Source organism: Ambystoma mexicanum, chromosome 13, assembly GCF_040938575.1.
Source record: "Ambystoma mexicanum isolate Mex_15411 chromosome 13, UKY_AmexF1_1, whole genome shotgun sequence".
NCBI classification, from domain to species: domain Eukaryota; kingdom Metazoa; phylum Chordata; class Amphibia; order Caudata; family Ambystomatidae; genus Ambystoma; species Ambystoma mexicanum.
Genome location: NC_090938.1, coordinates 641,216,556 through 641,238,586, shown reverse-complemented (window position 1 = coordinate 641,238,586; position 22,031 = coordinate 641,216,556). Strand labels below are relative to the sequence as shown.

Below are 22,031 nucleotides of genomic sequence, written 5' to 3'. Positions count from 1 at the left end.
AGTAGTCTCGACCATCAAATGATAAACAAAACAGTCCAAGTGGCGCCAGTCAAATCAAAATGGCTCACGCCAACAAACCCTAATGCCTGCCTTATCTCTTATACATAAAGTAAAAAAAGGAGAAATGTACGCAAAAGAAGAAATCACTGTTCAAAAGAATAAAGGTAGTTGAACCAACCAGCTCTCCTCCTCACGTTACATCTCACGGAGTAAGGCTGTCCCTGTAGGCAGGTGTAGTGCGTGTGCGAAAATGAGCTAAACAGCATGGTGCCAGTGCGCAACCATTTTGGACATTCACTTCCAAACACGCAATTGAAGTCTAATGCAAGCTCAGTTAGAAGGCAGACATGATTTCTGCAACGGTTGAGATATTGTAGCATGAAGCAGATGAGCTCACTATGGGGGATACTTATTGTATTGTTTGTTCAGGGACAAGCCGAGAGGGGAATCGGGGATGTGCAGGTGCATTGATAAGGGTTGCTGGGAACGAGAGCGCAGGAGACAAGCTGGGTTTTTCCACTGTCTGGATTTTTCCACTCTTGCCTCCCATGCTTGCGGTCTGTCCTTTGGCTGGGGACAGTCTGCAACTTATGAGGGGCAGGGATTCGTCTCCATAAGAAGAGAGGCGCAATCCCCATTGGAACCCCGGGTATTGAAGTCTCGCTGAGAGGGAGGACGCTCCGCTCCAGACCCCGTTAGTTGATGCGTGATCTCTCTGCCTACCTACCTCAGGACTGGATGGTGTTGCCGTGGCCGAGATGAAGCTTTCTCCTACAACTGCACTAACAGTGATGTATATCTATTATGTTTATTCTTGTCCATGAATTCATGTATAACCAGTTGCATTTATTTTGTAGTAATATGTACACTATGTGAATAAAGGGCCTGTAAAGCGCCAATTAATTTCCAATTAAGGGTCTAAGTGTACATTATTGCCTTCCTGAGTCCAAGAACGTTTAGTCTGTGTAATAGGGTAAGTGCTGAGATCATTGCACGTGTCTGTAAAGCAAAAGAGCAGGATGACACACTCTGGCTCGGTTTCTAACACTCTAAGCAGTTCCAAAACCCTGTATTGAGGCCCGCCTGGCCTTTCACGTTAAAGTATTTTTCTTGACTTTCCAAAATTGTAATTCCAACATAAAATTCACAAAGATCCCCCTCTGCCGGGGTCCGACCTTACAGCACAGAGTTCACGAAGGTCCCCCTCTGCCATCCTCAGACCTTACAGCACATAGTTCAACACAAACTTGCAAGGGTGCTCCCTTCCCTTTACTGTACTCCAGGTCTCCCTCAATGGTGCTTGGAACCATTTTGAAGACTTTCAACTGTGCGTAGTGCTTTTACCAGACCACTGCAGGACCACTTCGACTCAAAGTTCACGTTACTTTCACTTAATTTGCTTTTGCTGTCTGTTTGCTTTATAACTTCAAACAATGTACCTTTCACAGAGACTTTCAAAAGGGCTACTTCCTTTTGCTGGACCATTCCGTTATTTAATATTGCTGATCTCACAGCTGCTTTTTACTTCAAAGTTCATTCACAGGTCTGCTTTTCTTCGTGTCTTATCCACACGCGTGCAGCCTTCACTTGTGATACAATGTTGCTACTTCATTCGCTTTAACACACACAGGCCTCTCGGGTCACTTGCCAACTCGCCGGCTGTGTGCACTTCTTTCTTGTTTTGCAATTTTCAATTCACGAGACAAGCTTAGGACCACAGGCTTGGCCTCGCCTTCCCAACTCTGCCGCTCACCCGGAAGGGTCGCTGGCGGCCTTGGAACACAATGCAATCTTCCCTTATGGGATCTGGCCTTCTCCACCCGTCTTTCGCGGTCTGTCGGCGGCAGCGACCTCCAGTAGGGAACCCTTGCGGTTTTCGTCCTGCTGCTCTCGTCCCTTGGCCAGTTGCTCTGCTCCAGTAGGTGTGCACTTGTCCCAGAAGTTCTGCTTGGGCTTGTGTTCCGCCTTGCTCAGAGTGTGTCTTGAGGTGTTGCCTTTTATTCGTGTGAGAAACGCTAACTGGTATCAGGTGTATGCACTTACTGTAAAGTGCCTGACTTTGCCTGACCCGTTTAACAGGACATGTCCAGTACGATGTGAGAAAGTTAGTTTGGTTGATCTCAGTCATCCTCTTCCGCAGCCCAGTGTTTGTGAAAAGGGTGGGGGGGTTGGGACTTAGGATGGGGTACATGAACAAAAATGGGGGGAATGCCGCATATCGCCATCGGCTGCCTCACCCCCACTCCCTGAAGACCCCTCACCCAGGTGATCCTCCTGCACTGGTTCACCCCCAGAAGCTGGATCCAAAAGTGATGGCTGTGTCCTGGCCACCTGGATGACAAGTCCCTGAGGACTAGCGGGTGAGACACCCTTTGGTTTTTCCCACACCCTTGACTGACCCATTTACTGGTGGGTACTGCTACAATTCTTGCCGACAGAGGATGCCTAAAGATGTACCTAAAAAACAGGGGAGCATGGACCCCTTTGCCAAAACTATGCAAGATATGTATTTATTTATTGTGCTTTTGTAAGGCGCTTATACATCAAGTAAATTGTGTTTGAAAGCGCCCAATAGCATGCTCTGAGCGGCAGTGGTCAAGAATGTGAAATACACCCCACATTGGACGAACCTACAGAAATCTGCAGGATACTGGCTAGAATGAGTGAAGGGTTCTCTTCAGTCAACTCCAAGCTGGATGACATCATATCCGGGGTGAATATAACTGCCATTAATGCTAAGCTGGAGAAGGCGTAGGGGGATGGTCACGGAGGTCGAAATTAGAGTTGGTTTAGTTGAATGTGATGTGGCTTGGATGAAAGCTGAACTTACAGCTCTTACTAAAATGGTTAATAGCCCTCAGAATAAATGTGACGTGCTAAAATTGTGTTCGTGCCGATATAATATTCAGATCTTGGGTGTTCCAGAGGGCCCTGTCACAGCCAGCAAGCAGTATTTTGTGGAGCATACATTACTTACATTGCTTGATCACTCCCATCTAACACACATGTTCACGATGGAGCGAGCGCATAGATAGTTGGTCGACCCTCCTAAATCTTGTGCAGCACCAAGGCGGAAGATTGCCAGGGTCCTCCACTTCAGAGAGGGGGGCGCTATCATAAGGGCTGCCACGGCTACAGGAGAGCTCTGTCTGGGCTCGAGAAGGATCCATATTTATTCGGATTTCTCTGTCGCCATACGACAGGAGGGGAAGACCTTCATGGGAATCAAGAAATTGTTACGAGAGTGCTCCATGAATTACTTAATGTTATATCCAGCAAAGCTACACTTCGAGTTTCAAAATAAAACATACTTCTTTAGAATCCATGAAGAAGCACTGGCTTTTATCAAACGTAACATTCCAGAACCTGGGACCTGAGACAAGTCGGTCAACGGTTACTACCCAATGATAGAGAGACTGGTCATATTGTAAAAAGTGAAGGGTGCATACGATGCCATGCTAGTAAACCATGTTTCGTTAATGAGAGGGTCAGAAGCGGAAGTGCGAATACCGTGTACAGCTAACCCTGAGCTGAGTTGCTTTGTTGTATAGGTTTTGGGGGAGAGTCTTCACACTACTGTGGAACATGAAGTGGTGAGGGTGGGGGCGCAGGGTTATTGTGGGTCAATTGGGATAAAATTTGTACTTGGCAGATGCTCAGATTATCTCATATGTACAATTGCTATAAACATTCCCTGTCACAAGGGTCTACAGTAATGGGGACAAATCTGTGCCCATCAATATAGAAAGAGGGACCCGTCGGGGATGCCCATTGTCCCCATTGCTTTTTGCAATAATTATCAAACCACTGGCTGACATGGGAAGGTTCAAACATGCTAGAAAAGGGATTAGAATAGGCAACACGCCAAGCATCATATCCCTTTATGTTGATGATGTACTCCTATTTGTCAGGAATTCTCAGGAGAACCTTGACCCCATAAAGCAAGATATATCAGACTTCGCCTCGTTCTCTGGTCTAACAATTAATCAATCTAAGTCTGAGCTTTACCCACTGACTTAATCTACAGTCCGCCCTCCCCGGGCACTAGATTTCAACTGAGCCTCTGGTGGTACAGCATATCGGGGAGTCAAAATCGCTAATATATGGGATTTGTTTTATATGGATAATTATGCTACATATTTGGACCATTTGTCACGCAAAATGCTTCGCTGGGAACGTCTCCCCCACATATTAGCGGGAATAATCTCACTGCTAAATATGATAGTCCTCCCGAAACGTTTATACTTGTTTCAGAGCATACCAAGTGGCCAGGATGTTCCTTTTTTAAGGACCTGAATTCGCGTATACTGAAATTCATGTGGCATGCAGGAGCCGTCTGTATGAAATGGTCAACTATCACCAAACCCTATGAAAAGGGAGGGTTTGCGGCCCCACACATTTCAATACGCATCGCAATGGTATATGTCCAACTCCACATCCCCTAATTTGCAGATGAAAAATAAGCTCCTGATGAGGGAGAACTCGCATCACAACTACTAGCTCCCACACACACCATTGAATGCCTGTTTGACCCAGTCAAAGCCACCATAATTGCGTGGAAAAACTGTTCCAACTATCGCAGGTTGATCTGCCATATTGCTGAGAAATCCCTCTTTGGAACTGTTGGGCACTGCCCCCCGCAACAGACATAGGGATACAACATATATAGTCACAGCTCCAACACTCACTATTTGGGGGTACCTACAGTCATGTCGCTTTTATCACAATCTTAAGATGCTTTCCCCAATGCACACCACAGACCATTATTGCTTTTACAGTACTACAAACTTGGAGCTGCTTTCCAAAGAAGATGGGTGAACTTTCCAGATGAACCACAAGCAGACCCCTATTTGGTCTATGTAGTTGGTGCAGGTGGAGGTAGATAGTTTCCACACTATATAAAATAGCTTCACACCGCATGCCAGACTATATGTCCAAAAGTCAAATTAAATAGGCCAGGGACCTTAATATTGAGATTACTGACTAAATCTGGCAGGAAATGCATGCTGACCTGAGAGGTAACTCCAAGTTCAGGCGTATCCAGTTTACAATACTTAATAGATGGCATTATACCCCTGCCAGGCTCGTGAATATTTGGACGAGAATGTTGTACGGGCAAATGCCCCAGGAGAGGAGCTTTTGAAGCGGATTATGTACATATGCTTTGGTCCTCCCCTCAATTGCCAGACATTTGGAGTGAGGTGTTGGAAGCTATTAGGGGTATTTGTCTCCAACCTTGGCTTTATGCCTTTTTCTGCCAATATAATGAAACCCCTTTTTTCATAACTGCAAACTGCTGAATCTATGCTTTCTTCTAGCAAAGAGATGCATACTACAGCGCTAGTCGACCCAAAGACACATGGCCACCCTTTAGAACTTACTTACCAGGGAAACCATGTTAAAATGAAAAATGGTGTTGATGTAGGGACGAAAATATGTCTTCAATACAGTGTTCACTTTATTATATACTTCCTTTAAAATTATCCTCTGTTCCTTCAACTTTGATTACATCCGGTAACGTACCTCACATGAAGATGCACACTATGTAAATGTAGGAGAGCCTCATTGCCTGCAAAGAGCAGTTGTGTCTGTAAAGCCAAGTACCTAAATAAAGTAAAAAAATAATAATAAATCCGGTGATCAAGGATTTATTTGGAAGGGCTTAGGAAGATGTATTCCCATATTGTTCAAAGAGGACATCTTGGTCTATTCCCCTAAGTTCAAAAAGGACATCTTGGTCTGTAACCCAGGTCCCCCTATCGCTGAGACCTATACCAGCGCTTCCTCCAGACAGACCCTCACTGACATCCTTTTTGTCGTTTCCTCACCAGACCTATGGACTCTCCATATGGTCTCTGTACTCTCTCCTTTCTCCTCATCTCCTGTTAATGGTGGCACCCGCTGGGAAGCCCTCCTGGCCCACTTTTCTCCTCTAAGGTCATCATTAATGTGTACCTGAATGGCAGCATCTTGGTCCAAGGCCTTCAGGCTAACATCCTCCTCTTTGATAGACTCTTCCCACGCCTAATCAATTTCCTTTCATCTCTTGCTGCCCCTCTCTCGCTTCCTTGCCTCCCCCCTCTCACTCCCCCTTGGTTACCTAGTCCTCTCCTCCGTCCTCTCCTGCCCCCCCCACACCCCCTCAGGCTCCTTCTACACCTCCGGTAACCTTCTCTTTATTGCCACTCTCAACTTTCGCTCAGCCATCAAACACTCCTCTGACATCTGCCGCCTCCTGGAAGAACTTGACCTCTATGTCCTCGTCTCACCGAGACATGGTTCATGGCCAGCTCTGTCACAAGCTTTGACACTCTCCTCCCTGACGGCTACAAGATCCTCTCCACGCCCTGATCCACCCGGTCCGGATGGGGCGTAGCCCTGATATTCCCAGAGTGGATTCCTGCCTCTGTCATTCCTATGCAGGCCTACTCCTCTTTCGAATGCCTTGCCTGCAGGCTTTCTCTCTCTCCTGGCCACTCTCTTACCATGGCTACTATCTATCGGCCACCTGGTCAGATCACCTCCTTCTCTCTGAGTGGGCAGACCTCTCCTCCTACCTCCTGGCCTCGACCACTCAACTCCTCCTCCTTGGTGACCTCCATATCCATCTGGATGCTTCCTGCTCCTCCTCTGGACTCTTTCGTGACCTATGCGATTTTCTCTTTCTATCCTCCCCTTTGGTCCGAATCACTCTGCAGGGCACATGTTGGATGTTTTGATCTCCTCTAACCTCCCCCACTCCATCCCTATGACCACCTCTCTCTCCTTGAGTGATCATGCCCTCCTTTCCTCCCATCTCTCCCCCAGGCCAAGCCAACTCCAACACAGCCACCTACCTTCTCGATCATCCAACCCATAAAGCGTGTGTCAGTTGAGGCTTTCGCAGCCACTTTCTCTCCCCCTCCTCCTCTGGCTGACTCTCACCCTGACACAGCCCTTTCCACGCTCTACTCTTCTTTTTTGTTTTAAACGTGTTTATTTTAAACAGGCAGGTTATGGCAATACAAAGCTTAATCACTTGCGACATGTAGCATACAGTAATCCCATTTGACGCTCCTCCCACCCCACCCCACCCCTCGGGCTCAAGTTCCTTCTTCACCTCCCTGTAGGGGGTCTCCATCCCGAATAATTCTTCTGGCCAGTTGGGATTTGAAAGTCAGGGCTGGGAACCTTTGGTCAAACTCCAATACCGGACCCCAGATGTTATGAAAGCGATGCAAGGTGCCTGCTCCGGCAGCTGTCACCTTCTCGGCGATCAGGATGTCCCAGACCTTCACCCACCATAAAGGCATGAGAGGGCCTTACTTTGTTTTCCAGGTGCGGGCTATCACGTTCCTACCCGCAAGTAGGCATTGTGACAATAGTTTGGCCTTGGGGCCAGACCTGGGGTAGATCCCGGGGACCGGTGCTCCAAGGAGAATAGGCTCGGGGGCCTAAGGCAGTCACACTTGAGTGATGTCCGCTATCGTCGCTAGGCATTGTTTCCAAAAGGCTTGGGCCTTGGGGCAGGACCACCACATGTGGAAGAAGGAGCCTATTCGGCCGCACTGCCTCCAGCATTGCGGGTTGATCGTGGAGTTCATGTGGTGCGGTCTTAGGGGAGGGTAGTACCACCGGAGGAGGATCTTGTAGGCGCACTCTCTATTCGTGATGCATGATGAGGAGGTGTGAGCCCGGGACCAGATATCGACCCATTGTTGGTCTTCAATCGGATGGCCCAAGTCCGCCTCCCATAGGGCCATATACCGGGTCTTGGAGGTTAGGAAGTCCGTTTGGAGGTGCCTGTACAGAGTGGAGATTCTCCCTCGGGGCGGGAGCTCCTTAAGGGTCAATTCGATGGCTGTGGGGGGACGAGTAGCCGCCTGGCGCGTCTGAGGATGAGTGCACCAGTGGCGTAGCTGGGTATATGTGAACGTATCTCGTTCCTGGATCCCAAAAAGTTCTTTGCATCGCTCAAAGGTGCAGGGTTGGCCCCCTTCAAAAAGTTGACCCAGGGTCTCTAGGCCTCCTGCAATCCAGGCCTTGAAATTCCGGGGAGACAGACCAGGAGAGAAGGTCGGGTTCATGAACACTGGGGAGAGGGGGCTTCTTCTGTTTCAACGCCTTGTCCCACACTGAAATGGTGCGTTTGGTGGATGGCAGGAGATTACGCCACTGTCGCCGTTCCGAAGGGGGGACATGTGGGAGAAAGCGTAGTGGGAGGGGCAGCTGCGCTTGTTCGAGGTCTACCCATTAGGGCGGTTGGTAAGGACTTGCCATGATTGGATACAAGACAGGTGAGGCGCCATTTGGTATTTCTGCAAGCCAGGGACCCCGAGCCCACCCAGTTTTGCGTTGCCCAGCATCGTGGATTTAGGGATCCTGGGTTTTTCCCCCTCCAAATAAACTGCAGCATTTTCTTCTGTAAGCGTTGAAGGGCTGGCGCTGGGACCTGCACCAGTAGTGTGGAGCATGCATACAGAAATCTCGGCAGTAAGTTCATCTTACAGGCTGTAATACGGCCCATCAGCGATATCTTCTGTGTTGCCCAGCGTCTCAAATCTGCCTCCAAGTTTGTAAATAATGGGGGAAAATTAGCCCGATAAGTTTCGCTTGGACTGGCCGGGATCTGAACTCCCAAGTAGCTAAGTTCTTTGGTCGACCAGTGTATTGGGCACAGCGGAACCAGGGCTTCTCGGGTCAAGCCCACTCCCATGGCGACTGATTTCTGGTAGTTAACTGTGAAGCCTGTGACCCTGCCATAGCTCGTCAACTCAGCCAGGGCTTGAGGGAGGGAGGAGCGGGGTTTCGTGATAGTCAGGAGGACATCGTCTGCATAGAGGGCCAGCTTGTGGTGCGCCGAGCCTGATTGAAAGCCTTCGACTGCAGGATTCAACCTGATCCGCTGGGCAAACGGTTCCATAATTAAAGCGAAGATAAGCAGCGACAGCGGGCATCCCTGTCAGGTTTCACAAGTTAGGTTGATGGGGGAGGAGAGGGTGCCGTTAACTCTAAGAAGGGTTTTGGGGGCTTTGTAATTTGCCAGCATCATGGTGCAGAACTCCGGGCCAAATCCAAAAGCCTCCAGGGTAAGCCTCATGAAAGTCCAATCCACTTTGTCAAACGCCTTGGTCGCGTCCAGGGCCAGGAGCACCAACTCCCGGGAATCTCGGGAAGCGAGCTCCACCAGATCCAAGGCTCTGCAAATGTTGTCGGCCGTGGAGCCGGTGTCTGAGGAAGCCACTCTGATCCACACTGATTATCTCCGGCAAGAATCGAGACAGACGAGACGCCAGGATTTTAGAGTAAATGCTGGCATCTATATTAAGCAGGGAAATGGGTCTATATGATGCAGGGTTCTTCGGATCGCCCCCCGTTTTAGGTAGTAAGACCGTAATTGACTCCTGCATGGACGGGGTCACAGTTCCCGTGGTCCTGAACGAATTAAACAACTGTACCAAAGGAGCCAACAGCTGGGGTTTAAAAATCTTGTAGAACCTGGTTGTGTAGCCATCAGGGCCAGGGGCTCGGGATTTAAGAGCTTTTATTGCCTCGTCCACTTCTTCGTCAGTGATCGGCACCTCCAGAGAGTCACAGGCTGTTCTTTTTAGCTGGGGAAGTGCCGCACCCCGCAAATATTCCTTCTGTTCCTCAGTGTCCCGCGCTGGAGCGGTCATCACCTGAGTTAGGTGGGCCGCAGCGAGCCGCAGTTTGTCCTGGTCAGCGTAATGGACCTTGCCTCGTTGCTCCCGCAGTCCCACAATTGTATTATTCCTCTTCGCTATGGCGAGTTTGGCCACTACTAGCTTATTTGCTTTGTTGTTTTTAGCATAATAAAACTGTTTTGCTTTTGCCATTTGGTGGGCAGTGTGTTCAGCATAGTGGGCCTCAATCTTTTTCTGTGCTATCCGGATGGCCCGCTGGGTTTTAGGGGTCCAGCCCTTCTCCTTAAGGGTCCTTTCTGCCTTTTTAAGATCTTCCTCAAGGCTTTGGCGAGTTTGACGCTTGTGTCTATGATAGGCCGCTCCTTGCGCAATCAGGTCACCCCGCACTACTGCCTTCATTGTGTCCCAAGTGTTGGCGTTAGAGGTGTCCTCACTGGGGTTTTCCTTATAGAAGTTGGAGATCGTGGTTGCGATTGCGTCCCTGAGTGGCATCTCGTTGAGAATTGGATCATATAGGGTCCATCTGCGGTGTTGGGGGTTAGCTGGTTCCTGGACTCAGATCTCCAGGGTCACCGGAGCATGATCAGACAAGATTCTGGAGCCAATCGTCACATCGTTTGTAAACGTAACGATTTGTGGGGACACTAGGAGAAGATCTATCCTGGAGAAGGTCCGGTGGACATTGGAATAAAAGGAAAAGTCTCGTTCGGATGGGTGGAGAACTCTCCATGAGTCCACCACCCCCAAGGTTCCAAATAGTTGTAAGAGAGCCAGGGCTATGGCGAGGTCTCCAGTGCTGGGTGGGTGTGACTTGTCTTTCGAGGGCGCCGGGACCCCATTGAAGTCCCCTCCGATCACTATCTGGCCTTCCAAAAACGGGGAGAGGGATGTAAACAGGGATTCATAGAACGGCGCCTGGCCTGAGTGTGGTGCGTATACAGAGATTATAGAGTAGAGTTGTCCTAGTAATAGGCATTTCACCGCCATGTATCGCCCCTCCGGGCAGCTTATAGAGTCCAGAATCTGAGTGTTCAGGCCCCTCCCGAATAGGATAGCTGTGCCACCCCTCTTAGAGTTCCCAGACGCGCAAAGTTGCTTCGGAAAGTCTCGGGAGCGCAGGCGGCTGTGGTCTGCCGGCAGTAGATGGGTTTCTTGTAGCATAGCCACAGCTGCACCGTCGTTCTGAAGCTTCTGTAGGATAGACTTACGTTTGGCGGGTGAATTTAGTCCTTTGACATTCAGGGAGACGAACCTTAAAAGTTCGATGTTCCGGGGCCAGGACCGGGGAGGTTGACGAGTCTTGGGGGAGAGGGGGAGATATAGAGGAATCAGCCATCATGTCGCGGAGTGTGTAGCCATTCCCCAACCTGCCTGAGGGGTTTTTCCTCGGGCCTCCAACGGGGGGACCGAGTTTTAACTGAGGGTGGCTGACCTTTTGCGGGTCTAATGCCTCCCTTGGCCAACGAGGCCATCGAACAGTGTGTAGCCAACATGGCTAACTTTGTGAGCAATCATAGTGGTTGTTCCAAGGACTTGTAGATGGATTGTGCCTTGGAACCGGGCATGGGCTGTGGAATAATGCCTGCTGCTTAAAGAATAAAGCTTATCTGTCTTCCTGAGGGTGTAGATCGGATCATGGTGCCGGACTGTAAACTGGGATCGAGGTAGAAGCTCCACCATGGGGTCGCATCTGGCTATTTCCTCTTCCGGAATCTGGGAACCCTCGACCAAGAGTTTTGTGTGGGATTAGGGGAGGCCACCAGGGTCGAATCAGCCGCTGCTTCGGAGGGCGAGAGAGACGAGGGGTTGGAAGCATCTGGACGTAGGATGTCGGTAGCATCTTCCAGGTGGCTAATTTTCCTGAGCGAGCCCTTGTAGGAAAATTGCAAAGCTGTAGGAAAGAGCCATCTGTAGCGGATTTTTTGAGCATGAAGAAGGGCGGTTAAAGGGCGAAGGGCTCGCCTCTTTTGGAGAGTACGCGGAGAAAGGTCCTGGAAGATCTGGAGAGAAGTCCCTTGAAATGTAATTTCGTCTCTGGAGTGGCTTATTGCCGAGATGGCTTCCTTCGTAGTAAAGAAGTGCACCGTAGTAATGACGTCGGGGGGGCCATCCGATTCCACTCCGCGTCGGGGGTTCAACCTGTGAGTGCGATGCAGGAGGAGCAGTGAATCTTCGAAGTCGGGGAGAAGAGATTGGAAAAAGAGGCCCACATATTCAGCTAACCCCTTGTCTGGGATTGAGGTGGTAACCCCCGAATGCGGAGGTTGTTGCGCCGGGCCCTATTTTCGAGGTCTTCTTGCTTGTAAATGTCGCACCTGTCCTGCAGTAGTCCGATTGAGCGTTGGACCGCTGTTAGCGCAGAGGCATGGTCTTGGATATGATCCTCAACAACTCGTACTCTTTGTTCAACCTCCGAGACCTTTTTGTCTGTGCTTTCCAATTTAGTTGTGAGTTCTGCCATACAAGAGCGGAATTCTGATTTGATATCTGCCATGAATTCACGAATATCCTCTTTGGTCGCCAAAGGTCCCTTGTTATCTAGGGATTCCCGTGGGAGAGAGGTGCCGGAATCTTGTTTTTAGCTTTGTCAGAAGCGGTCAGCAGAGTTGCTATGTCCGAAGACTTGGTGGTCTTTTGTTGCTTGGACATCGCGCTAGTTGTTAGAGGCAGTGCAATGGCCGCCGGGAGCGATGTAGTGGTGAGGAGGAGCCGGACTGTGGGCCGGGGCGCCCCAGGAAGCGCTCGGGGAGAAGCGCATGCGAGCTAGGCCTACCTTAAATCCCTCGGGGGGGCTCCCGCTGAAGGCTCCCGCCGCCAACCGTTGGGGGGAGGGTTTCTCATCTTCGCTCCAGGAATTGAATCGCTTCTTAGGGCCGATATCTGTGTCCAGAAACCGGCAAGTAGGTCCCACCGAGCATCAAGGTGGGCCACTAACGCAGCCGCATAGATCTCCGTCCGCTGGAAGTGTGTAGGCGACGTGGGCCAGGGCGCCCCAGGAAGAAAAGGGGGAAAGAGTGCGCAAAATGGGTCCGATGTATGCGGGGCTCCCTACCGGTTCCAGGCAGGGGGAGGCCCTCGCCGGCCGATGGAAATAGTCCCCGTTTGTCTGGATATCCGGATGTCCGGCCGTCCCCTCCGGCTCAAGTGTTACAGTGAGAATCGCCTTCGACTCGTGACTGCGGCCGCCATCATACTTGCGCCCGCCATCTTGGATTCTCTGAGCCGTAGAGGGGGGGTACCAGGATTCAGGCGACGAGTACGGATAAAGTGCTCCCTCTCCCAGCTTTCATCTTTGAGCCGCTAGTGCTCCATCGGTTCCGATCCACATAGCTGGCGTCGGTAGGTCGTAAAGGCTCCAGGAACCGCGGAATTTTAGCTAAAGCAGCGGGCCGTCCACGGGCGGCTTTAGAGGAGCGACTGCATCGCGCCGGCTCCAGGCCACGCCCAAGCTCTACTCTTCTATCGCTGATACTCTGGATGTTCTTACCCCTGTCATGAGGACCCGCATCAAGCCCAAAGCCAAGTGCAACTCTTGGTACGACTCCGACCTAGCTATCCTTAAATGCGAATGTAGTTTGGCTGAGAGGAAATGGCGGGCTACCTGTGCATCCTCTGACAAACTGATCTGCCGCCTGCTGCAAAGGCAATACTGGCTCCTTGTCCAAACTAAGAAGAGAGCCTGCATCCAAGCCTGCGTCTCTGCGGCATCTAACAACTCTGCCAAACTCTTTGAAATCTGCCAGGAGCTGGCCAACCCTGTTGCAGTCTCTACCTCCCCTGTCGCCTTCCAGGCCCTTTGCAATGCCCTTGCCCCTCACTTAATCTAAAAAACACAGGACATCCTGTCCACCCTCTCATCCTCTCCACCTCCTCCCCCTTCTGTATCTGCTAACTCTTGCCCTCCTGCAGCCGCCCCCTCGCTCTTTCTCTTCCTTTCCTCTGTTCTCCCCAGGCGAGGTTTCTAGACAAGTCAGATCTATGAAAGTCTCGTCAAAACAGATTCTTCGCTGTTTATCAAAAACCATCAAGGACCACATTGACACCCTTGCTCCTGCTATGGCTGACTTCTGCAACCACTGCTTCGCCTCTGGAGCCTTCCCCTCCCCTCTGAAGCACTGTCTTGTGAACCCTTTTCTCAAGAAACCCACAGCCGACCCCTCATGCCCATCACCCGATCTCCATCACTCCATTCCTGGGAAAACTCCTGGAAAAGCTGGCCATCTCCCAGCTTAATCTTCACACTGATTCTGTTGGTTGTCTCCATGACCATCAGTCTGGCTTTAGAGCTTCCAGACCTGCTTTCCAACCTTGACTCTAACATCCCTTCTGTCTTCATCCTACTCGATCTCTCTTCTGCCTTTGACGCAGTCAACCATGCCACCCTGCTCAGCCGTCTCCGTGATAACCTGGGTATCACCGATCAGGCCCTGGCTTGGCTGACCTCTTTTCTCTCTGATCAACCCTCCCAGGTCCAACTTGGGTCCTTCCTTTCCTCTATCTCACTCTATACCTCTGGTGTTCTCCAGGGGTCTAACCTTTCTCACTGGCTGTTCAACCAATACCTGGCACCCCTTGCCCACCACATTGCCGCTCTATGCACCAACTTTCAGTGTTATGCGGATGACGCTCAGCTCGTTTTCAGGCTTCCCTCCGCCACCTCTTCTCCTTCTCTCATCTCTGACTGTCTGCTATCCAGGAGTGGTGCGCCGCCAACGATCTCTGCCTTAATGCCAGTAAGACGGAGATTCTCCTCGTCTGTACACCTGCACTCTCCTTTCATGTCACTCTCTGGCCAGCCTCCCTTGGCCCTCTTCCTGCTCCCATCTGCGAGGCTAAGAACCTCAAAGCCATCTTCGACTCCACACTCTCCTTTTCTCCTCACATCTCTGACGTCTCTATGAAGTCAAACTACCAACTGCACCTCCTCAGAGGTATTCTTTTTTTCCCTCTCCTTCCCCCAGAAGCTTACTGTCTCTAGAGCTCTGGTTCTCTCTAGGCTGGACTACTAGAAACAGCCTCTTTCTAAATCCTGCTTCTTCTACTCTCCGCCCTCTGCAACTCATCTAGAACAGGACTGCGAGACTTGTCCTTGGCCTCAAGCTCTGGGATCGTATCTCTCCAGCCCTGAAATCACTTCATTGGCTCCCAGTGGCTGCAAGGATTAAATTAAGACCCTTTGCATTGTCCAGAAGGCTTGGGTCCAAAATACCTTCAACTCTCCCTCCGTAAATACCTTCCCACTTCAGCTCTTCGCTCCTCCACCTCCCACTCCCTCAGGGTCGGTTGCTTCTCCAAGCAACAGTTGGAGGTAGATCTCTCTCCTTGTCAGGGGCCTTCCTCTGGAACAGCCTCCCTGCCACTCTGAAACTTGAGGAGAACCATCTCTTGTTCCGGAACCACCTCAAGACCTCCCTCTTTGCTTCTGCCTTCGCTCTTCCTCTCCCCTGCTGATCTGCTGCTTCGCCACCATGCACCTGGTTACCCTCTGATTTCGGGCCCAGGGTACCTGCCCACCCAGCCACACACCTGCACTGCCTCCTGGAAACCCTTGCACTTGAGTCTGTATCTGTAAACCTACAGTCCACTTACCTGCACTTATCAGACACCCCTTGTCTGCGCTTTTAACCTTGCACTTGCCACGTTGCTGGCTGCACTACCAGTTGTTATTGTTATCCATTGCTCAGCACTTTCCACTTCTCCCCTCTCCCTTGCACTTTCCGCCTTCCCTCTCCACTGCACTTGCACGTTCTCAATGTCACTGGGCCTAGTAAGATTGTTGTTTTGTCCTCCTTTGTTCCCCTCCCTTGCCTTGTTGCACTCTGAAACACTTGTGTATGAGCGCGATACAAATAAAATATCATATTGGGAGGCCCTCTTGTCCCTTGGAGGAGATCAGTATTGTCCTATCTGACTTCATGGGGTCCCTTCTTGAACTTTACAGAAGACAGATTTACAACATTTTCTGGAAGGTAGTGTTTCCAATACCTATTACCTCTGCACGCACAGTTAGGGATATTCAGGCCCTTTGCACACATGAACCTTACACAGTATTTCAAAGGCACATGGCAACTCTGAGAACTCACCCTTGTTTTCTTCCTAAAGTTATCTCAGAATTTCTTGTGAACTAATCTTTTTCACCAATCCTTCCACTCCATTGGAAAGATCACTGCACACCCTGGATGTCAAAAGTGCATTAGGATACCACCTCGATAAAAGAAAAGAACAAAAAATCTAAGCAGCTGCTGGTCAATTCCAGGATCATTAAAACGTGTCTCCCTGTTCCTAGGTAATCTTTCTCCAGCTGGACAGTATCCTGTATCCGGCTCTGCTTTCAGAAAGCCAACAAATCTTTACCTGGAAAATCCAGAACCCATTCGGCTATGAGAAATACAGATTTCAGAGATCTGTAAGGCAGCAACTTGGAGATCATTTCATACTTTCTCATGCCATTGTTGCTTAGATTCATAGGCCAGAACAGATGGTCTCACTACACAACCTGTTTGGTTAATCTCGTTTAAAGGCTGCACTTCTGCTGTTTTGCTTTGGTTTGTATGGGAATACTTCCAGATTTGTCCCTCCTCTTTGAGGTTATGAGCTTGCTTGGTTGTCTATTCAATGTATATGAATATCAATCAAAATTCCTGAATAATGAAGGAATAGTTACTTACTTGTAAATCCAATTCTTCATGCTGGGAATTTTCATTGAATTCATATGCAATCTCCCCCTCATCAATCAGGAGTCTCATTCTCTGCATAAAAAGCAAGAAAGCTGCACTTAAGTGTTAATTAGCTCCAAGGAATTATATAAAAAAGGAAACGACTTCAACTGCCACTGTTCTGCATCAGGGGAGCTGTGACCTTTAAGGCACATGGCCCTTTGTTTAGCTTCTGCTGTGAAGGCTGCCGATCTGTCCTTCTCTCTTTTTGTTTCTTTGAAGAAAGGACTGTAAAAATGCAATCAAGGCATACTACTTGTCTTCTATGGAGGGTAATTGTTCCAAAACAAAAGCTCCTAATGCCAGATAGGCGTTTGGGTGGAGGGGAGGGGGATGTGAGTGTGTGTGAGAGAGAGCTTTCTCTCCTACGTTTTAAGTCATGCAAGGAGAGTTTTCTCTCATATGTTTTAAAAGTGTGCTGGGATGCTGCGCATGGGCGTAGATATTCAGTATTTATTAATTCAATTATGTTTCCCTGGATGAAGAACTGCATTTACAAGTCGCTATTCCATATTAAGCTAGGAGCCTTTTCCTGGCTCTGCTCAATTCTTTTTTGCATACTGATATACTGTATGTTCATCCTATTCTTTTGCTAATCCATGTTTGGATTACTCACAATTAATTCCCCAGGTAGTGTTGTATATACATTGATTCAGAGAAATGAATGGCAGATGAGGATTGTCACACCTTCTAATCTGCCTATTTACACAATTCATCGCCTGCAGCTCCTCATCACCACGTGTGTGCTTGTTCTTCACAGATGGAGCATGCACAGAAGCTTGAGAAGCTGCTACAGCAGGAACGCCAAGATATGGTGTTGACCAGAAAAAGAGAAGAGACGGTGCAGCAACAGTTGGCATTGAAAATGGTTTGTAAGAGCATGCACGGATGACCTGTGGGTTCCTTGGGTATTTGCTCTTGGGCGGGACCTCTGCCTTTGCTTCATTTAAATCAGAAACATACGTCTACTTTAGGGGCCTAGCAACAGGAAGTTCTCCAGGGGTCCGCTGCATGCAGAGGAGATTACACGTCTGAAGGCCCAAGTGGAGGAAGGCAAGGCCTGCTTCCTAGAAAAGTACAAAGAGTGCCACCAGCTCAAGAAGAGGGTCAGGAAGCTCAGGGCCTTGGTGGTAGGTTACAGTGGCATAAATGATGATAATGAAGGGACAGTGGACAACATGCTGAAGTAGGATGATGGCATGGCTTCCATGTACTACGATATTAGCAGAGGTCTATTTGCACATAAATGGATTAGTCGTGGGAAAGACATTTTAGAATGTGCAACGGTTTGGAATGCAGGGGCATGGATGTGCAAAATAGACACACTGTCTGGTAAGGGGTGAAATGCCAATAATGTGATTCGCAGTTATTATAGGAGGAGGGAAAGGGTGAAGTGCCAGTGACAAATCTAAGTGGGGTTATAGTGATTGCGAGATCAGGACAGAAGTGGAATGCCCTCAACATGGGTGGGAAGAGGGGGGAAGCACAACAAGAGCAGTTGTAGGCTTGAGTGGCCAGTCCAGAGGGGGCAGTCAGTGAACGCTGAGCCATAGAGGAGCAGTCCCTCTTGGATATGAGCAGTGTCTGTGTGTCAGTGACATGGCGGGGCAGAGCGGGAGCAGGCAGTAAGTCTGTTATGTGGGCAGTGGTGGAGGTAAAAGACATGAGTGAGCTGAGGGGTAATAATTGTAGTGTTGGGATAAGGGTAGAGGGACAGAGTTTTGATTGGACAGTTTTGGTCATACCAATGAGGACATGCACTGCTTTGTATTTGTACAGTGTGAACAGGGGGGTTGTGAGGTTGACAGCGACTGAAGAGGCTTTTTACAGTGATGTTTCGTTATGATACATTTGATAACAAAGGGCAGTGTAATGGTTATTTAGTGAGCTGGGAGTTATGAAGCACGCCCTATATACTGAGCACAAAATGTGGGAAATGTGCTATATGATAAGGGACTGGTTGGCATCCCTGATCATGCCAGAATGCCAATGCCACAGGCATCCTTCTAGATTCTCAAGGTATGAGATTGGATTGGAAGATCCAACAGTTTTTTTTTCCTTTCTGATTTTGAGGGAACATCCATATGTTGCGAGGAACAGGAAACCAGATGCCATTGACCACATGGGAAAAGAATACTGAAATCGGCAATCAACAGCAGTTCGGTGCCACCATTCACTGCCTGCACCCCCTGCTCCCGCACAGGCCAGCCAATAAAAAACAAAATCAAACATAATTTGGTTTCTTGTTCTCAAATAATTCTAGAAGCAAGGCTAAGAGACACAAAATGGATGTGGGTTGTTACTGAATCAGATTGCTTTTAGTGTAGAAGCACCTTTCTAGAAACTGCTTTATAGGTCTCAGTGATCTGCCTTTTAAGGGAACCTTGTACTGTTAGCATGCTGTATTTTCTCCTAGAAAGAAAGTATACAGCTAGGTCCAAACACCTTTCCTGCATCCTTTTGGGATGTCAACCCCGGGACGAGGTTGGGGGGGGGGGGGTGGAGAGGGAACGAGGTGGGGGGAGGGGGGGAAGGAGAGAGAGAGAGAGGTGTTAGTTAAACACATCAATCAATGCACTGCCCATGGCCAAACAGAGGTTTTCAATCAAGATAATCTGTGGGACTTTAGCTCTTTCAGGTAGTAAGTTGAGTACTTTTTTTCTCAGGCACTGCAGGCAGGTGACACATTACCAGGTATCGGGTAATAAAATTGCAGCAAAAATTTCGCTGGTAAAAAAAATTGAAGTTGAAATGCTGTGGTTTGACCCGCCAAAGGTGTACCCCATTATACCATTTAAGGGGAGCAGGGGTTGCGGGTGTGCCCCCCGCTCCCCTTAAATGGTATAATGGGTCTGGGGGTTGCGGGGGTGTCCCCCGCATCCTTTACATGATTGTGGTGGCAAAACCACAACATTTTTGCCACAATATTTTGTATACGGCCATTTTTGCTGCAATTTTAAGACATGGAACCCATTACAAGTGTGCTGCTCAGTCAATATTGGGTCCTTGTATCCCATTCTGCACCACAGGGCATTTCTACCAAATCTTGCTTTGAAACTGCCCTGTGGGCTTAATTCTGCTGCCTGCACCGAAGTGAGTGGGCTATCTTCTACCAGTATTCTCTAGAGGTACCACCGTCGGAAGACTTACACCGGCCTGATGGCCAAGGACAGCATTTCATCTCCCCTAGGGCCAAGTGTAGCTATGACTCATCAGAAGGCCCAAAAATCCAAGATATATGTATCTGGGCCACAGGAGTCTCAAGCACTTCCTCAGGAACTCCATCAGAAGTGCATTAGCATTATGAAGTAATGTATACAAATCATCAAAACCCACAGAAGGTGCGTCATAAGGTAGAGTCAAGATAGGAAAAGGAGCCAAGAAAATCTTCGGAAACCGGAAAAACTGTCTAATGTCCGATCCAAACTTGCTGAGATTACCATATTATGTCTAAAATGGGGAAGGTTAAATCGAACGTTATGGGGAAAGGCTAATCCATTAAAATGGCCCTACTGCCTAAATTATTATATATATTTAGTATGCTCCCTCTTCCTCTGTCAGGAGACATACTTCGGGAAATTGATAAAGTTTTCCGTAATTTTCTTTGGGGAAATGGTGGGAGATCAACGATCCCTAAAGATCTTCTCATGCGGCCAGTGAGCCACGGCGGTTTTGGATTCGTGGATTTCCCACTGTATCACAGAGCCTTCACGTTTGGTACTGTACATTTTTGGCTAAAAGGTGAGGAGGTTGATTGTCCTAACTGGGTTGCTATAGAGAAAAATTGTGTTCACCCTGTTCCCTTGGACTGTCTGCTTAGTATGGATAAGAGGCTGGTTGTTGATCAGACACCCCCTTGTTCTGAAAGACTGGAGGAAGAGTTGCGAGACCGGTGGTGTAAAATATCTTCTGAGTCTGGAGTCCTCTCTGTGGAAAAACCCAGCTATACGCCTTAACAATCTTACCCTTTCTTGGTCCTCTTGGCAAGCTGCTGGTATTTGGAGAATGGGGCAAGTTTATGATGGTGTTTCTATGCTCACCTTTGAATTTCTAAGGTTTAAATATAAATTGAATAGGTAAGAGGTCTGTCATTATCGCAAGCTATGTATGGTTTTTGAAACTTTGTTTTCACCCCTGAATGCCTCTCTATATGATGTCCCTCCTGTTTTACATTTGGCTAGCATAGCTCTTCTTTCTGCCTCGTTCCTGTAGAAACTTCTTACTACTACAGAAGTAAATAACGCTTCAGATCATGGGAGGGCTGTTTGGTGTATTGACCTGGGGTATGAGATCTCAGCTGCTGAATGGAAACGTATGTGTTCTAGTCCATACCGGTTTAAATCAGATATGGATCTGAGGTATTCTCAGCAATGGTTTTGCACTGTATTTATTGCCCCCCATGGAGAATGAAAAAGTGTAAACTGGCTGAGAGTGACACTTGCTGGAATTGTAAATCTGATGTTGGGACATTCCTACATATGTTTTGGTCGTGTTCTTATATCAAATCCTTTTGGGAAGATGTCCTCCACCGTATGGACCTCATTCTGGGTCTTGCACTGACCCGTGATCCTTAATAGTGGCTAAAAAGCAGATTTTAAAGTTCTGGAAGAGCGACTTTAGGCCCTCTGTAGAAGATTGGCTACATGCTTTATCAATTCTTTAATGTATAGAAAGAGTGACTTACCAGGTCAAGAAAAAATAAGATATATACTCTGACATTTTGGGATAATTTCAATGAGTTTTACACTTGAGGTATACCCCCTTTTTTCTTTTATTTATCTATTTTCTTTATCTATTTTATTTTCTTCTTCCCTCATCTTTCTCTTTTTTATTCCTTTTTCCCTTTCTTTCCTCTCCCACTTTGCTTAATGATAATGGTTGCTGTTGTTACACTGTTTTGTAATGCATATACCTTTGTTTACTTGCTTGTTCTTACTTTGTTAGGGATTATATCAATTTGAACATTTCAATAAATGTTAAAGATTACCCCAAGGGCCAAAGGGACATCCCCATTACTCCGGAACCCGTCAGTCACACACTTAATATGGACCCACAAACATTTTGCTTTTGTTTTTACACCATCTCCTGGCTTTTTCAGCTTCACTCCACTGACCTTTTGCTCCAATATTATGGGGAAACTGACTAGTCCTACAGGCCACCAGTACTGGGAAACTAGGTTTCCCTTAGACTGTGTTACTTGTTTGAGTAACCTTTGTAATTTCACACCACAGCACCTTCCAGTGCAGTGCAATAGGGTTACTTTTGTATCACCCCTAGACACCACCCAAAGTATTTTCTGGTTACTTTTGGATGTACCTAATTACAAACTGGCGGCAGCAGTTGCAGTTTTACTATTTTTGCAATACTTTTTGTTAGCCTTCCCGCGTTTACCATTTTTGGCAACTGACTGTGGCTAGTGTCCAAGCATGGCTGTGCCACTGGGTTCTTTGTTTGTTCTTTGGCCATCTTGTCCTTTGGCCTTCTTCCTGCCCTCTGAGGTCAGGAAAATCCTTTTATGGTCATTCATCTGCCCAGGATACCCAGAGATTTCACAGGCTAGTGCAGAGCATGGGTGTGTGGATGCAGGAAGTGGAATGGGACTGTGGTCCCAGTCCACAGCCTGACTCAAGTGTGTCTGTTGTGCATGTATGATTTGTACCCACAGAGGTGC

At 48.4% G+C, this 22,031-nt stretch overlaps 1 protein-coding gene across 8 annotated transcripts in view; it reads left to right on the top strand.

Moving 5' to 3' along the window:
- CALCOCO2 (calcium binding and coiled-coil domain 2) overlaps positions 1–22,031 on the top strand; it is a 746,974-nt gene that overhangs the window by 328,407 nt on the left and 396,536 nt on the right. For 6 of the 8 annotated variants that reach the window (XM_069634588.1, XM_069634584.1, XM_069634582.1 and 3 more), the window contains one exon: positions 17,121–17,228. In XM_069634588.1, the coding sequence (XP_069490689.1) occupies positions 17,121–17,228 (108 nt within the window). Of the gene's footprint in view, positions 1–17,120; positions 17,229–17,334; positions 17,566–18,433; positions 18,544–22,031 lie in introns of those variants that run through there. The other 2 variants (XM_069634587.1, XM_069634586.1) reach the window with 2 other exon arrangements.